The following is an 18696-nucleotide window of genomic DNA, read 5'->3' on the forward strand; positions in this document are numbered from 1 at the left end:
CACAGACCTACTGCAACAAAAAGAGGCTTGCATTCCTTGTCCACAAACTTCAAGGCTTAACCTAAACCAAAATGCTGGATATAAATCCCTGTGAATGAATACAAGCATGCTACAGGTAAAGCAGCAAGTGGTTGAAATCACTAGTTTGGTGTTTCTGTGACAAGCTGAAGGGATGCAGGTACATATACCTGCAGCCCAGCCTTCAGAGGGATTTAAGGAAAAGCCTATGTATAAAATACAAAGAGAGACAGTCAAATTGACATCCAGATAGCAGTAGGACAGAAGGGTTAATACACTTCTAGCTAAATGAGATAATGGGAAAGCAGTTGTAAAGCCATCCTGATCTTCCCCTACAAATGCAGATCCCAGGTCAAAAAGCATCCAGCTTCACATGAAGACTCACCTTCATGTTGAAGCTGCTAACATTTGCTGAAAACACAAGTATTATCACCAAAACCTAAGCCAGAAAGATGAGAGACCAAAGAGAACAAAAAGTGCTTTTCACCAGCTACTGCAAGGGAACAACAAAACACCCAGGAGAAGGGACCCAAGTGTCAAGATTAAGAAGCATTAGTGCCTGGGCATCTGCACCGATTTTGGCCCAGTATTCTATGCAACTACAGCCAGTATTCATGAAAAATGCAATAGGCCATGCCTCAAAACCTAGATTTCTTCAAACTCTCCTGTTTTATACCCAGCTGTGCGCAGAGCCCAGCATTTTATGACAATGGTTCATTGTCACAGTTTTATGGGCCGTGCTATGTTTTGTTGGCTCAACGTTTAATCCCACGCAGTGATCTCTTTAAAACAGAATTATAGTAAAGTGCATCCAATTATGTTCATAAGCAAGCTGTACATACATCATACAGAGACTAACAGCTTGACAGGATGATGGCAGAGCTGTCACCGCATCTGTAATTCCACTTAGGTTGCCTGCCAGCACCCGGACCCTGGGGTACCAACTTATCCTCTCCCCAGATGGGACTTTTTGGATCTTTCAGCCCTAAACTAAGGTGAGCAGCAGCCTCACAGCAGCTTGCCGGAAAAGGTCTCTATCAGGAGAGAATCTGGATACCACCTTCAGCCAAGAAACCCAACAGTGATGCCTGGAACATGCAGAGACTCACAGATACCACATTTGTCTTGTTTCAAGTCACTCTAGAGGTTTTTCCTGCTGGAGACTGAGCAAATGTATTTCATGCAGCAAGTACATGTGACACTAGGGAGCTAATCAACAAAAGCAGCACTGGAGAGGCCTCTTTGTACAAGAGGGCCCATGCTCAGTCCATCTTTGCCCAAGCCCCAGGAGGTGATGAATGACAACAGCACAATATCAAGCTTTCTGGCACAAGGAAGCCTTTCAGCTCAATACAGATTTCACCCAGCTTGGAGAAAGCAAGAAAATGAGATGGTGATGGAAAGATGTCATTCCTAGTTTTGCTTTTCCTCTGTGTTTAAAGTGCACCAGAGGATCTTGTAGGATCCTGGTGCACTAGGTCTCTTACGGGTTGGAAATGAGGTGTTTAGGGGATGCTGCATTGCCAGGACAAAACCTGCTCTCTTGTTGGAGACAAGCACTGCAAGTGCTCAGCTCCACAGTTCTGTTCCAGGAATGCAAAAGGTTGAGTATAAAACAAAACTCCCAGAGAGCAGCAGCAATGCAAGGGCACTTGTGGAAAGCATCCCCTTGCAGAGCTCAGTAAGGAACAACACGCATACCTTGGTCATGGCATAGTTAAACTTCATTTCTAGAAGGGGCTTAAGAAACTTGTGAAGAGGGTCTTTTTTTCAGCAGGTCACGCTACTTTCATTAGAAGAGCTTAAGGGGCTCATCTCGGCCACTTTCAACCACCTCAGAAGTCAGCTTTCCAGGAGGATCAACTTAACTCTCTGCAGCCAGAGACTGGCTTTGTGTGTATATAATCCACTCTGGAAGATGCTTCACTAAAACTACCTCTGAGGAAGAGCTGACAGCATAGAAGACTCAAACACCTGGGGTCTGAGGAATCCTATGCCTGATAGAGAAGAACCTGAGTTTTGGCTACCTGGACTGCTTTAATGTCGTGGAAAAGCAGGAAAAATAAATCTCACTTCATACCTGCTCTTACTGAAAGTCTGGACTTTTGTTCTGCCTGAAGTCCACTTTTAAAAACCTGCATCCTCACATTTGTAAAGGAATTCCAGCACATCAGAAGTCCATTTTGCCCTAAAAATGCTAAACATCTCAGCTGAACAACACAACTAATACCACCATCACAAACATCAGTGCTGCAGGGAAATAAGGAAACCTTTTTTTGTCCTGTTTTGAATGGAAGGGAAAACAATTATCAAAAGCCCAGGAAGATACACAAGGAAAGTCAGCTTCTTCAGACACTGAAGAATCCACAGCACTTGCATTCCTCATCCCAGAACAATGCACCCCACGGCATTAAGCCCGGACTTGCCATAGCAGAGCACAGCTCCGTTTAAACCTTTCCATTAAGATGGCATTTGTAAAATTGGAGGCTTGAAAATTGCTAGATATTATTCCTCGGTGAAAGTCACTGCTCTGGTTCAGAAAGCAGACTTCAAGATGGCCAAAGCAGACGTCTGGGCCATGCCTATTCTGCATCACCATTTCCAATAATCACTCACTATAGGTCAACTGTAACCTAAAAATAACTTAAAGGACCCTCCAACACTGTGACTCCAGAGATAATCCAGAGCCCTTTCATTTACCATCCAAAACAGTGCCCACACAGGCTCCAGGACGCCACCAGATGCTGGGATGAAACCCAGGCTGCTGCCATGTCCCAGAGCTGCATTTTCCAGCAGCTGCACCATTTAGCACATGCATTACAGAGGATGGTAAACGGTGTGCTAGAGGCAAAAGCAACCTTTAGAGCAGACCAGGGATTTTATCCTTTGATAGAAAGCAGTTTAGGTTTCCACACATTTTGCGTTAATCAGGCTTTGCCCTTCACCTTGGGCAAAGCTTCTAAAGGGTGCTGGCTTGGCAGGGAGCACACAAAGAGCACAGTCTGGGGCAGATATGTCTGTCTGCACAGTTACCTGTCTATTCCCAGTCAAGGAGCAGCACACTCCCACTGCCAGCAGTAAGAGCCTTAAAGCCCCTGGTAGATGAAGCACTCCCTGCCGCTTGCTTTCTGATCAGCATTCCTTCACCCTCTCCCAAATCACTTGGCACATAGGGGCAAAGCCACCACACTGCAGCTTCATGAGGATGGAAGCCTTAGGGATGCGTTTCTCTGCTGGATTCACACCCAGCACCAAAGAGCATTGCAGGCCCCCCCACCACAAACAAACCCTGTCCTCCTCCCCTGCATGAAGCTTGCAGCAGGTACAGATCCTGCTAAAGCATATTTGGGGGAAGAACTCACCTGGACCAGGCAGTTTGTATTTGTAGAGCATGGTGCCCAACAGCAATGCCCAGACTGCAGACACAACTGCCTGGCCTCCATCAAAGCTGTCTAACAAGACAGTCAATCTCCTCATATTTGCTATCTGCCTGCACACAGCAAGTATAGGGATTACTTGCCTCCAATCCAGGGTGATTAACCCCAAAAGGCAAGTGCCATAAGCCCCAAGACACCTTCTTCCTTCCCTTTCTATTTGCTGTGGAAAGCAGTGACTGCCCCAGGCCATCCATGCCTCCCACTCACCTCCACCATTTCCAACTCAAACACAACCAAAACACCTCCAAAATCCTTGGGAAGCCCCAAAGCAGTGCCTGAACGATCTATAGAGATCACATGCACCACAAAAATCCCTATTTCCCAGCTAGAAATGGCTCTGGAGAGCTAGAAATGGCTCTGCAGCAAGCAGGCAACAGCAGCAAGAGCAGTGGCAGGGTGTCAGGCCCCAAACCCGACACCTTGTTACCACAGGGAAGGGGGAAAAGGAGTCAGGACACTTCATGCTGCTGCTCAGGAGATGGTTTCCTCACGTTTTCCATGCTATCATTCCCAAGTTGCTCAGGGAAGAGCAACCATGCTCCACAGAACACTTTTGGGGTGGTGGCGGTGGCACTCACCGGCGGCGTTCGGCGGCACCTCGAGGTTAACGTTGACAAAGAAGCGGATGCTGTCCCCCGAGACGACGGTGTTGTTCACGGCGTCGAAGAGCTCCTCGCCCCCCGTCTCCTCCTTGGCCTCGCAGCCATCGTCCATGTCGCATTTGAGGTACCCTGGTGACAGTGACAAGACGGGGAGGGTGGTTAGGGACAAGGCGGCGGCGCCGGTGTCCTGGCGCTGGTTGCGCTGCGGCGGTACCCACTGGTCATGGCCGCGCAGAGGCCTCAGCAGCACCCAGCGCCTCGTGACGGGCTTCTTTGTCCCCTTGTCTGGTGGAGGGAGAAGCAATCAGCTCAGGTGTGGCTCTGAAGGGCTGCTTATGGAGGTGAGACTACAGGCTTCACCCCCCCCGGTGTGTGTAGCCAAGCCGAGAGTCAACACCTTGCCCCTCTCAGCTCCAAATCCATAATGAAAACTCCCAACATGAAGCCATAAAGATCACCAAGCAGGCACCGCAGCCTCAGCCCACCCCAAACCCAACATCTCCATCCCCTCGGCTGTCGCTGGGCAGTTTGAAACCGAAGGAGGAGGGAAGGAAAAAGAAAGGGAATAAAAAGTTTCCAAGGAGACACCTGATAGGGATGGACAGACCCGGAGCTCCCCATGGGGCAGAGGAGCAGTCACTGGAGATGGCAGCGCCGAGAAAGCGAGACAAGACTCTTAATTACAGCAGACAACTCCTTAGCCTTTTGCAAGGCTTCTAATGAGAGTTTAACCTAGCTTCACTCGACAGCGAAGCTGGCTCACTGCAACGCTGTCTTACGAGGCAGCTGGAGGACTCTTGTGGCGTGCTCATGTATCGTGTTTAATTAGGAGAATTAGGAACATCATAGAATGTCAATTTTTACATTACCGGGATTATTCACCAGCTTCTCACAAAGTCTTTTCATGCCTAATTTGAAGCAGGAGGGACCCATTTCACGAGCAGCGCAATGAAAAGGGCGAGCTTCGAGGCTTGAATGGGAACTGAAATATTGATGGCTTTTAAAGGCTCGTATAAGCAAACGTGGAGGCGGCAGCAGCTGAAAGCAGCAGGCAGAGCCTCGGAGGGATCCTGAGACCACAGCTCGCCACCGCAAAAACAAGCCCGGAGCAGGGAGGCCACAAACAGGAACTCAGCAACACAGGACAGGGGCTGCAGCACTTCCTGCTGCGAGCAGAGAGATGACAGGCACTTGCAGTGTGCCCGGGAGGGCTCAGAGCTTGCAAAGGGGATTCAAGCCTTCAGGTGGCTTCTGAGCTGCTTATTCAAGGTGTGGAAAACACAGCAAAACCCTCAATTCATAGAATATTCCCTCTCCTAATTTTGGCCTCCTTCATTTGTCTGCTTGAAAGGAATAAACAGGAATCGTCCCTAGCAGAACCGCTCTGAAGGCTTCAAAAAGCATCCAAGGTGCTGCAATCCCCACCCAGCCAGCCAGCCAGCAAAATGCACCAAGGGTGCCATCCTCTGCTGGTGGTGGAGCTTAGGCAGCCGTTGCCATCCCTGCACGATGGAAACTTAGAATCATAGAATCATAGTCAGGGTTGGAAAGGACCTCAAGATCATCCAGTTCCAACCCCCTGCCATGGGCAGGGACACCTCACACTAAACCATGGCACCCAAAGCTCTGTCCAACCTGGCCTTGAGCACTGGCAGGGATGGAGCACTCACAACAGAATCACAGAATCCCAAGGGTTGGAAGGGACCTAAAAAGATCATCTAGTCCAACCCCCCTGCAAGAGCAGGGTAACCTACAGTACATCACACAGGAACTTGTCCAGGCGGGCCTTGAATATCTCCAGTGTAGGAGACTCCACAACCCCCCTGGGCAACCTGTTCCAGTGCTCTGTCACTCTTACAGTAAAGAAGTTCTTCCTGATGTTAACGTGGAACTTCCTATGCTCCAGTTTACACCCATTGCCCCTTGTCCTATCACTGGATATCACTGAAAAAAGCCTAGCTCCATCATCCTGACACCTACCCTTTACATATTTGTAAACATTGATGAGGTCACCCCTCAGTCTCCTCTTCTCCAAGCTAAAGAGACCCAGCTCCCTCAGCCTCTCCTCATAAGGGAGATGTTCCACTCCCTTAATCATCTTTGTGGCTCTGCGCTGGACTCCTTCCAGCAATTCCCTGTCCTTCTTGAACAGAGGGGCCCAGAACTGGACGCAATATTCCAGATGCGGCCTCACCAAGGCTGAGTAGAGGGGGAGGAGAACCTCTCTTGACCTACTAACCACTCCCTTTCTAATGCACCCTAAGATGCCATTTGCCTTCTTGGCCACAAGAGCACATTGCTGGCTCATGGTCATCCTCCTATCCACCAGGACCCCCAGGTCCCTTTCCCCTTCACTACTTTCCAGCAGGTCAACCCCCAACCTGTACTGGTACATGGGGTTGTTCTTCCCCAGATGCAAGACTCTACACTTGCCCTTGTTAAATTTCATCAAGTTTCTCCCCGCCCAACTCTCCAGCCTGTCCAGGTCTCGCTGAATGGCAGCACAGTCCTCTGGTGTGTCAGCCACTCCTCCCAGTTTTGTGTCATCAGCAAACTTGCTGAGGGTGCAACCTCCCTGGGCAACCCATTCCAGTGCCTCACCACCCTCACAGGAAAGAATTTCCTCCTTAGATCCAATCTAAACTTCCCCTGTTTCAGTTTGAACCCGTTACCCCTTGTCCTGTCACTACAGTCCCTGATGAAGAGTCCCTCCCCAGCATCCCTATAGGCCCCCTTCAGGTACTGGAAGCTGCTATGAGGTCCCCACGCAGCCTTCTCTTCTCCAGGCTGTACAGCCCCAACTTTCCAACTTGTCCAAAGACAGAAAGAAGTGAGGCGAGGGAATGACAGGGAAGCCTTGAACACAGCACCTGAAGTACCATGGCACTGCAGGCACCACCGAGGATGAACCGGCACACGTGCTGGCAGATGTGCCAGGACTGAGGGGCAATGTGTCCTGGAGGAATGGAGGACACCTACACAGGGTGCTTGCTGGCATCAGAAGTATTACAAAGCCCCGTGCAAGTATCTCCCAAACAAAGCACCAAATTTGGGGTTTGTTTCCTCTGAAGCACATCATAGACATCATAACCCTTCCTCACCAAAGCAATGCTGACAGTCTCCCTCGTGCCAGAAGAGCTTGGGCAGCCCTACAAAGCAAAAGATCAGCTTGGGGTAGGCTCAAATCCATGATCCGGGCTTTTCCATCTCAACCTTATCCATGATTGCAGCCCCGGGGCAGTTGTCACAATAGATTTGTGCTTCTCCATCCTTCCCTCTTTGGGGTCAGATGGGAGGCACATGGGGCAAGCTGGTTTGAGCACACAGCTCAGAACATGGTTGAGTTTTTCCCCTGCTGTCCTAATGCAGTTAAGGCACAGATGGGTAAGTGGGTAAAAGCCAAGCAGTGAAGAGTGTTTCTTCACTTCCCAGGGCCACTGAAACTGGCTTGGTATAAGCACAGCAGCAGTGGTGGGCCCCGAAAGCAGAGAGAGCTGGAGACAGGCGAGAAGCAACACAGGAGCTGGAAGAAGGGCAAGGGTGGAGTAGGATCAGAGGGCTGGGCAGAGGTCAGCGAGGACTCTGGCAAGGGAAGCATCCTCTGTTCCTCCCTCTTTAGGGGAGGAAAGAGCAGAACAAAAGGCAGCCGAGCCTCATGTCCCTTGGGCAAGGGAACGGACAAAACACTCAGCTAGCAAATAATCCCAAACCTGGGCTGCACAGGAACTGCACTCCCGGGCAGGTGTCTGCTTTGTCACTAAACCACCTCAAGGCTTCAAACCACTCCTGGGTTGAATCCTTCAGCCTATCAGTCCGCCAGGCTGTTTTAAAACATGAGCCAACTTCTGCCTGTCAAACGCAGGGTCACCTCGAGGTGAGGAGATAAGCTGTGTGCACGGCAGATGCACCTTCCCTTCCCTCTAAGCACAGCTCAATGGCTGCCTCCAAGCCTTGCAGCTGTTTTCTTCCCCATGGCCTGATGATCACCGAGTGCCACCCCTGCTGTTTGAAGGGCAGCAGATGCCACAAGCGACAGCAGAAGCTGTTCAGCTCCTCTCAGTGTCTGATTGGTGTTCTGCAGAAGTTCAGAGTGGGATCTGATGAGGCCAGTGCGTCATTTGTCTAAATATCAGTCAGGTTTCCATACGGAAGGACTGTCTTAGTAATACTTTATAGCCTGTGTTATGAGCAGTTGCTTCAGTGAGGTGGAGGACTCAGACACCCTTGCATACTGACTCAGATCAGCTGGGGAAGAGTTTAAGACCTCCAAAGTAGTGCTCCCTTCATCCCTATCACTGCAGATTACTACCTTCATATATGAGGGCAACATTTGTTGAAGCTCCATGAGATACATTATAGGCAAGTCAGACCTCTGAGCACAGGATGTACAGCTTCAGCCTGAAATACGGTCTAAAAGCACTACAGACAAGAGATTTAACTGAGTTAGGAACCAAGTTAAGGGCGGTTGAGAATAGGTGCTGCCCTCCTTTAAGAACACCATGGTCATGACAATCCCCCTCACTCCACCCTGCCAGACAATTTATAGCAAAGAGAAACGAAAACCACAGAAAAGTACATGAGGGCAAAGACAGCAAGGCACCACCCTTCAGTGCTGCAGGAACTAAATCCACTCCTCACTCCATACAGCCACGAGTAGCTCATGCCTTGGCCCTAAGTCTTCTAACACCTTAAGCCCACCCTATGCAATATTAAACCATCTCTCATTTTATGCAGATTTTATTTTTTTATTTAAAAATATTTTTTAAGATTTTTAAGAATTTTTTTTATTTAAAAAAATAAAGCTAGAAAACGCCATTTCTCCAACCATTCCCCCCCCACCAAAGCATCACCTCTTCCCCTGCAGTTCATGGCTGGCCCAGGCCTGTCTTGCCCTGGTATCAAAACACCCATCACTAGCCTGCTCTCCTTCCATCACCTCCTCAGATCCACTCCATCTCCCTGGTCCTGCTGCTATAAACCCTCTCACAGCTTTGACAAGGCACCTGCCCTGCAGCTGTTTTGCTTTTGAGCTGAGCTTTAAGAGCTCAGGGCTTTGTCAGGAAAGGCAGTGAATAGAACAGCAGCAATGGGAGGTGGCATTGCCTCTCCCACCACTGCTTTGGTGACACTGGCAGCTGCACCTGGAGTGATAAAACTCAGCACAGTAGTAATTAGCAGGAAGCACAACTTCAGCCACATCATGTATGCTCCCTAGAAAGGTTTAAGTGCTCTGCGGGAGCAGCACTTGCAGCTCAGGGCCTGCAGACTTCTTCAAGAAAGCCAAATCTTAAACTCAATTTCCTGGGAGAGAAGCAGCTCTATTACCAACAACATCATCTTGCATCCCAGGTTATGAGGGTTCTGCCAGAAACAGCCCCAGCATAACCTCTCAGTGAGCCTCAGAGAGGACAAAGCAAATCATGGTATTCTAATCAACATCTGCAAGCATGCACCAGGAGGCTGGGAGTGCAAATGCATCTACCCCTATTTTCTGCAGACTCAGTTTAACACTCTAAGCCAGACAAAATAACTAAGAAGGACGTTTGGGGGTGGAGATGAGGCATTTTTCCTTTTAGCATTAGCATAGTTTGGGGCATTTGCATGCTACACGTTTTATTTAGGCAGATATAGTGCTGCTATTGTTTTAACAGCAAAAACTTACACAGGCAACATTAAGGTACATACGCCTGTAACGAGATTAGCAGGGCAAAATAGGAAAGCTGAAAAATCAAAGCTTGTCAAAAGCTATCGACTTCTGCCAAGTCTCTGCAAGAACGGCTGCCTTGATTTCTGTAGGACCACATATGCTGCGCTAACACTCTGAATACCCAAAGCAGTTTTGTGGAAACCGCTGATCTTTACCCTCCTCTTCCAAGGTAGTCTACACTAAATCTGGAAAAGCATTCTCATTTATAGCACCTGTTTGCAGAGCAACACCTATGCCCTCAGCCAAAAGCAAGTCCCTGCTTCCAGAATGACATTGCCTCCTCTTCAGAGGTGGTAGTTTCTTCCTCCCACAAAAAGTGTCTTCAATAAGCCAGAAAGCTGAAGTTACATTAAAAAATCCCTTCTGAGCTCTTATGGTTGGCAATCCAGCTTTATCAACTAGCAGTTTCAGGTTTCTCAGCTGAGATTTTAGGCAGAGAAGGCAGCTAATTGCAGGACAGCCCTTTTTATTGACTATGTGAAACAGCATTTGTGGTCACCTTGCCAGAACATAGGAGCATCAGTACACGCTGTGCTCTGGCTGGATTCAGCAGCCTCAGGCATTTCACCCTGGGAAAAGAAAAGGCTTTCCTTCTAACATCACTGTTTCTGCTATTTTTGTCACTCATCCTGATCCATTCAGACCTGAAATCCAGCGGTTGGCCCCACTCAGCATTTCCAGCTGTAAACCTCACACTGCTACATAAACAGCCAGTCAAGTGAATTGGCAAGTTCTTGCTTTAGAAGAGCCCAAGAGCAATTTACATCAACTTTCTCAGAAGAATTACACGTCAAGTACAAAAGGGCAACTGAAGCAATAATATATTCAATAGCTTGTAAAGGTAACAGGGCATCACCCTAAAATCAGGTCTGGTCCTTTGAGCAACGCAGTGCTCAGCTGTAAAGGAACTCAGAGAGAATTAAGCCTTGTATCAACCCAAACCCTAGTCATGAGACTGGCATTAAGTTAGAAAGAAGTCAGCTTCAGCTGATTTTTCCACTCGTGGATTTTCAACTTGCTCTATCCAACAATAGACACTCATTTTCAAGAAAAGCATGAAGTTTTAATTAACCTGAAGTGATCAGTCTGAGCTTTCAGCTCGTGCTTTGTTCCCCAAGTGCTGCAGGCTTGCAGCTTCACTGCGTCACTCGGAAAATACCCAAATCCCCAACACTGGGTGCAAAAGGAAACTCAATTAATAGTGGAGCCTCCACCTCCATTTTGACCTTTACACTCTGCACAAAAACAGGGACTTGTGTTGCCTCCAAAGGTTAGATAACCTTACAGTTAGTTAAAATTAGCAGGGATCAAGCAACCAAAGGATTCAAGAGAGACCGGGGAGAACTTTGTACAAGTGTTAGCAGTCCTCCAGTCTGCACAGTGTTCTAGAGAGGAAGGTTTAAACAGCATCCCACTCGCACACTAAGCAAGACAAGCTTCTGATCACATCTCATGTGTCAATGCACCTCACTTATCAAAACATATATTTCAGACAAAAAAAGAGACCAAGTGCATTGATGGAACAGCATCTTTTTGGTAAATACTCTTACGTGCTTCTGTTGAGTTTACTTATTGTTTTGACTCACAAGAGTCTGAAAAGCAGTCGTTTAAGATTCCTTCCTAACAGTTTACTCCATTTCACAGACAAGAACAATTGCAGGGCTGTACCCACAGCGCGATACCCTCCAAAGGCTGCCATCAACTCACATCTTGCAAAGCTGTCTCCCACAGAATTAAAGATGTAAGCGCTGCTGATTAAATGAAGGAGTTCTCCGCATACAGCCGGGTGCTCACTAGAATGTTAAGCTTTTTCTTTGGTTCACAGTCAAGAGATTCCCTGGCAAAGCTCACTATTTTTGTCCTAAGGAGCTTTATACCTGTCATGCAGCAGGCAGCCGCATGGACAGGGTTTATGCCTGCTCAGGAGAAGACAACTAGGGAAGGTAGGGGTCACCCACACACTCTGTTCTTGGACTGAGGGTTTGCTGCTGACAGCTTATTGGCAAAAGGGGTCCTGAACCTACCTCCCATGCTTTTGTTAGAGGACCTCCTTTATTAAACCAGATATTACGCATTGGCACAGGTAAGCTAGTGACTTCTGTGGACCATCTAGATGGGATTTAGAGAAGTATCCCCAATCCCAGCCCCTCCACAGGTAGCTTAATGGGTAGATGTGGGGAACTTTTGGGTGATGCTTCTTGGCTCTTGAGCAGTCCTGAGGAGCACATATTGGTTTGCACCCTTCTGGAGTAGTAGCCACCTGCTATGGAGATGTCAGTCCATTACCTAAGCTTTCAGAGTGCTTTAAAACAACACATTAAGCTTCTCTTGTCAACAAAGAGAGATAGAAAGAGGCTAGCAGGTGAGTCACCAAAACCAGACCTGCATCCTTGAAATAACAACTCCCACTACCATTGGCCATAACTTCAGATGCACGTTTCCAACTCTACTTCAAGTCACACTTTCATCAGGAAGAGCCAGATGGAACCATAAAGTTTCCCCTGCCACTTCAGTAATAACTCATACCAGAACTGGAAGAACTGATCTGCTACACAAAAAAACAACACCCAGGCACTTTTGAATTAATTCCAGTATTGTATTTTGCAGCCAGATTTCTAGGAAATGTTGTGAATAATCCAAGTAATTCAGTGGGGCTCTGTTTTTATTTCTTTGCCTTGTTTTCACAAAACACAGCAGCACGTGGAATTGCAGTTCTATACCAGAACCCACGGAAACCAAGAGTGTTCATTTTCTTATAGGCCTCCTGATAGTTCTCAGCAATAAAAGCCTGCAAGAGACCTGCAAGCCTTGGGCTGTTTATAGGCAGCAGCAGTGCATCTCCTGCTGGTAAAAGGAGCATCTCATCGAGGAAAACCCATCACAAAAGGATTTGCTTCCAAGACATTTAGATTAATCTCCTAGTTAAGGAAAGAATTCCAAGGCAGATAAAGACAAATTTGAAGAAGAAAAAGAACACCCCATAGCACAGCATACCAAACTGAACAACAAAACCAAGCAGACAAAATACAGCCAAGCATCCCAAGCCAGACTGAGGCCTTGGGGACCTTCGACACAACTACAATTTATTGTGCCAGCAACACCAATTAAAAAGTCAGAGGAGACCAAGCAATGAGGGATTTTCTCTGGAAGACAAAAATCTATGCTGCAACATCTCTTGAGCCAGTTTTAAAACAATGCAGCAATTCAGACATCCCCAGCACTATAGTGGGACTCCTTTCCTTTGGATTTTCCAAGAGGAACTAGAAAGCCTCTGGTTTTGCATCTTATCAGGGAAAGTTCTTGGGTCAATTAAAGACCCCATCATATACTGACAGTTTAATCACTTGCAGCTAATACCAGTGCCTTCAGAGCTAATCCACTTGTAGCAGGCACTGAATACTCCCCCATCACCACCAAAGAGGGTGCAGGAGGCTAACAGCCAAGAGACAATGTGGGGCTTGATGAGTAGTTATTCTACACATTGATTGCCAAGCTGCATTTCATCAGGACTCCAATTATCTTCAGGTCTGGATTGGGTCTACACAATCATCTCATTAGTCACTTAAATTTGCCAACTCATTTGAAAACTCATTTGACAAATCAACCTTGCTGAAGATTCAAGTGAAAAGCACACAGCCTGCTCCTGGGGTGGGAAGGGGACACCAACTATTACTGAGCCATGCCAGATTTTGTTCATTTGTGTGTGCAACAGGCTTGTTCCAGACTCAGAAGTAAGAGTAAAGGCCTGGATTTTCATCAGCAACACGTGTCAGAGGACAGCTATTATAACTGACACTGTACATGGGTTGAATATAGAACACAGCCAACAACTGCCATCATACCTTCTGCCACCACACTCCCCAATCAGGAACTTCTAACTGCACAGGCACAAACTTCTTTCCTTATTTTTCCTCTTAATGTTGCCTCTACACAGCAAGGTACTAAAGAGCTTATTTTTTTCCCCAGTCATACTGCATGCATTTACCTTCTGCAATGCACTAAAGGCTACAAAACTGGCTTTCAGTCAAGTTCTTCCTAGCGATAGGGGAAAAGCAGCATATGCTGGAAAGTGGAACTTGCAGCTTACAACAGGGACTCTGATTAGCTTTCCAGACTTTCAGCCATTTAAGAAGTTATCTAATAGGTTTTTACATATTTGGGACCATAACAATCCTCTGACCTTCAAGAAGAACCATATATTAGCATATGTTCGCTAGAAAATCCTTCCTGGGCTTTCCTCAGCTCGTCAGTAATCAGCAGAGCTACAGATTATTAGATCCTTCAGTAAGTTTTTATGAACAGTAAATAGGCAACAGATTCATACAAAGCACTGCTTTGGTGCCCCAGCCAAGATGACCCTCACTACAACAGCTTAAACTCAAACTGGAGCCTCAGCTTTTAAGTTGTAAGCATTGCTGCAGCTGCTATTGAGAACACAACAAGAGCATGAAAAAAGGAGCGAGCTGGCAGACAGACACAGTGTCTGAACAGAGCCTCAGATACGGTCAGAAACAAAAACATCCTAATTACTAAGGATACAGAAAACCATATGTATATGCAAGATCTTAGGAGGAGATAAGGGAAAAGCTTGACTGTGCAAAGAGCAATAGCACTAAAAGGTGTTTCTCTGCTGAGAATCTAAGCACCAAGGGAATCAAAGAGGTTTATTGTTTTTTCTTTGCCTTCCCCCAACACACAGCTTAGGGGATTGGTTTTTATTTTACAGGTGGGACAAGTGCATCTCTTGTCCTCCATAACCAACTGGCAGATCTGATCAAGTGGTGCCAACAAACACTTAATGATTCCATAACTCAGTTTCAAAACCACACGGTTTTGAAACTATGTGAAAAGGTGGCTTCTTTCTCTGTTTCCTCTCACCCTGATTAAGCTTCTGGGTAAGTCTTTAAGAACCTGAGTGCATGAACCTTCTGTACAAAAAGCACCCAAGCACTGCCTTGCAGGGGGATGTGAATATTCACACCGGCAGCCCCTGAGATGTGCTGTCCACGTATTCTGTGCAGGAAAAAAACAAGCCCTGAGTGAAATCAGGCAGTAGAAGGTGACTCATCACTCACCAGCAACTCAGCTATCAAAAAAGGTCAGTTTATAATGAGAAACAAGAATGACAGCGGATTTGAGCATGAAATAACCAAGAAATGCGCTGTATTTTCAATGTCAATTAATACAACATTCAATACCACATGCAGGCTGAAGAGGAACTTTCAAGCAACCTTTCCTCCTTCCCCTAAACCATGCAGAAACAGGAAAGAAGTATACAGAGTTTCATTAAATCATTAATAGCAGCTTGAAGGTAGTAACTCCTTAAGATAACAGAGGAAGCTGAGTAATAACACAAATAGGGCAGAAATAAATGCTCACTGCCATGGCACTAGGTTGACAAAGAAAAGCATATCTCATAGGGGAGTTTTGCACAACCACAAACGTGTGCTCTAAAAACATTCAGAGGTTTGGGTTTGGATTTATTTGTTTGGCTAGTCTGAGGAAGACAAGGCTGATGTAAGAGAGTAAGAGACCTTCCACATAAGATGCTATGACAAGTAGCTGTGCTTGTGTTCTGGGTGGCAGGAGGGCTTGGGATGAAGTAGGTGACTTTAGAAGATCACCACGTTTGTCCTTTCTTTAAACACAGCAGCATTTCTACCCAAGCCCTTAGAGGCTGGAGGCTTAGTCCAACCTGGATCACTCTTACATTCTCAGTCCTCAAGAAAGCACCAACAACATCCCAAGGGGCCACAAGTACGCTACAGAAGGTAGGAGCAGGGCTACCCATGCTCCACATGCCCACAGAAAGCCTCCCTAAGAGCAGGCATTAGTTTCTGCCCTTCTGCAGCTCAACCCAGCCTTCAGAAAAGACCTCTTACTAGAGATAAGAGTATTTGCTTCCAGTTTCATCCTTTTACTCCTAGAAATTGGCTCCATATAATGCTTTCAGAGCAAGCAGTGCCAAAGGAAGCACTGTCAACAGCGATGATGGATTTACTACAGCTGATGTGGCAGACATTCAGCTTCCCCTTCCCAAAGGTTAACCTAAGTCTTGGACCCCTGGAACAAGAAGGAATAGCCTTGTGACAGCTTGCAAGCATCTGGAGACTTAACTGGAGCATTTTAGCCTTCTGCTCTCACCCTTTGGAAGACCCTGAACACTCCCAAGCACTGCACCTTCTCAAGGGCAAGAAGCCCAAACCCTTAGAGGCTGTTCTTGAGTTAAACACTAAAGATGATCTCTCGCTAACAACCCTCACACGTATTATTCCTCCAAATCCAGTAAAGAAGCTGGGACTTCACTTCCCGTTTGGTTGTATGATACTTCCCCCCCTTGATCAGTACAATATCTCCAAGAACTCATACACTTTTGTTAGGGCAGAGGATACGCAGGTTTCTAAATGCCAAAACTTAATCTTGCTTCAAAGAAAACAAATCTTAGCGAGCACTTTGCAATAAATATGCGTTTACCAGAGCCATCTGACATCTGCCTGATGCTCTTGGCAGGATGTCTCCAAAGGGATCTGACACCTACATCTGTTCTCCGCTCCAGAAACAGAGACAAATACACCTGCCAGCCTGTATTACAGGAAAAACATAATGAAAGAACTTGAAAATCAAGGAGCCACCCAGAACAGTCACTGATGACAACATGAAGATGATTATTTACTGCTTTGAATATCTACAACATCTACAGGATTTAAAAATGCAGAGTCTGCTTCCAGTACAAGATTACACAACCTCCATGCAAGACTGTCTTTGCTTGCTGCTTAAGCTAAATAGATGTCGTATCACCTCTTCCAAGTTCTCCCTCCACTAACGTGATATAGTAGGCACAAAGAAGACAAATAATACTTGCCACTTTCTTCAAAGAAGTATCCATTTCTTGACATCGCTGCTGGTGGGGACTCTAAAAAGACAGGAAAGAAAGGAAACATAAGAATCATCAAGACGCTGAATGTCTTCACCTTACTGCTAAACCCACTGTAAGCCTGGATTACAACAGAAAGCCAGTCACAAAATACTGCGGTCATTAGGTTTTCCTGAATGTGGAAACTTTAACCTTTTGATTATTGACTTGAACATTTACCAGACTATCCCTTACAGTCACAGTCACTGCTTGACTATAAGCTAAGCGGTCTCAGGCATCCTGGGCTGGGACCACAACGCTGCAAGACTAAAGATCAGGACAAGGCTTGATCATCTCGCTGACATATCAAACCTGAACAAGTGCATCCAAACATTAATAGAAGCTAAATATCTACATGGCTTTTATATGCCATAATGAAGTCTAAGCTGTAGCTTGTGCTACAGATAAAAAGAACCAGTTTAATTTAGAAAACACAACTCAATTTAGCTGGGAATGGGATTTCACATCCTATTTTGCTGCTCCCTAATCATTAGGATACCCCCAAACAGTGCTTGGCACTTGAAGATAAGCACCAGAATGCTGCCGCTTTCCTTGGCCCACTTCCTGAGCTGGAGTCCTGCAGCAAACACCATCTGCACCAATAGGGTCCTCACAAGGAAGCCACAAACAGGAAATGACGCTGACCAAGAGTGAACCCACAAACACAGCAGCACCAGGACTGAATCCCCATGGAACACACTTTATTTGCTGGTGAGTCATTTCTGCAAATAACTGCTGGTAAATGGCGTATTTATTATGCAAAGAGATGATCCAGCAACAGAGGAGCACCTGCTTGCAGGTGTGATCAGTCTGGTACCCAGACCCAGCCTGGCTGTTTTTAATACTAACAGTATTTGACAGTTCAGACTGTGTGGACTAGAAACACCAGCTTTCCAGTACAGGTGCATGCCCTATTTTATGGTGAGATAACCATAGAATCAGATCAGAAGAACTCTTCATATCAAGCCCTGAGGAAGAGTCACCCAAGCAGTCCCTTCAAAATCTGCTCCTAGATGCTGCCTCTTGACATGCTTCTCCCCAGCCAAAATGCAATCAGAAAGAGGAATAGATTTACTCTGTCTTTCCCCACTTCATTAGGCTAATCAAACATTACCTACACAAGCCTGGGATGAATTTGGGCCAACAAGGAAAGAGGTTTTGCCTGCTTTATTGTTCTACAGATTAGGCTTCCTGCTTTTCGTTTGAGGTACGAGACTGTTTCCCAAAGACACTTTCTCTACCCCATAACTTTTGGCTTACAGGTTACATGGGTGGGTTCCCCCCCCTTGCTTTTACAGTGCACCACATTTTCAAGCATCATAATTCATCCAGGTCCACCGGGAGCCTTTGTTTGTCAGGCGGATACAAGTCACACCACTGACGACAGCACCTTCCAGCCCTAACACTTGTCACAGCCCAGCATGGCTCAGACCTTTCAGTGCAGACAGCATTTAACTGCACAGGCTCCTGGAGGGACACCCTGATGACCACTTCAATGCCAACAAACCAACCACACAAACCCGAGGACAATTCAAGTGTCTGGTCCAAGAGAGAAACACGATGTTCCAAGTTCATCCCAGAACAATGGGTTGGAGGAACAAATGCGCAGTGGCCAAGGGGCACCCATTACAATAGTTTCCCTCCACCTGGAAGGGAAGGAGAAGATCCATCCAGGCTGATTAGTATGGTAGTGATCAAAGGAAAGTTCTTTAAAGAAAGACACTCTTATTGTGTAATGGTTGCATTTACGTATTTCAGAGAAACAAACAAAATACGCCTAAGCGGACAGATTACCCAAGGAAGTGACATTCCCATCAGGATGGCATATCCATTTCTCATCCCTACTATGGCTTCTGAGAGAGCCTGAAGCAACACATTCATCCTTGACTAGGCAAAATGAGACGCTCTTTGCTTTTTCTTTAACCAGACACCCTTATTTCTATGGGTTGATAACACCCAAGGAGCAGGAATTCAGGGTTGGCTGATTGGTTTCTTCATTAGAAACATCTTCTAACTGCA

At 46.5% G+C, this 18696-nt stretch overlaps 1 protein-coding gene across 5 annotated transcripts in view; it reads right to left on the bottom strand.

Moving 5' to 3' along the window:
* Positions 1 to 18696, bottom strand: part of SLC4A11 (solute carrier family 4 member 11) — a 148225-nt gene that overhangs the window by 66694 nt on the left and 62835 nt on the right. For 4 of the 5 annotated variants that reach the window (XM_065662198.1, XM_065662216.1, XM_065662190.1 and 1 more), the window contains exons 2-3: positions 16627 to 16677; positions 4034 to 4186 (exon numbers count right to left, since the gene is read on the bottom strand). In XM_065662198.1, the coding sequence (XP_065518270.1) occupies positions 4034 to 4186; positions 16627 to 16677 (204 nt within the window). The remainder of the gene's footprint in view (positions 1 to 4033; positions 4187 to 16626; positions 16678 to 18696) is intronic. The other variant, XM_065662208.1, reaches the window with a different exon arrangement.

The sequence above is a fragment of the Lathamus discolor genome, chromosome 1, assembly GCF_037157495.1.
Source record: "Lathamus discolor isolate bLatDis1 chromosome 1, bLatDis1.hap1, whole genome shotgun sequence".
In the NCBI taxonomy this organism is placed as follows: Eukaryota; Metazoa; Chordata; class Aves; order Psittaciformes; family Psittacidae; genus Lathamus; species Lathamus discolor.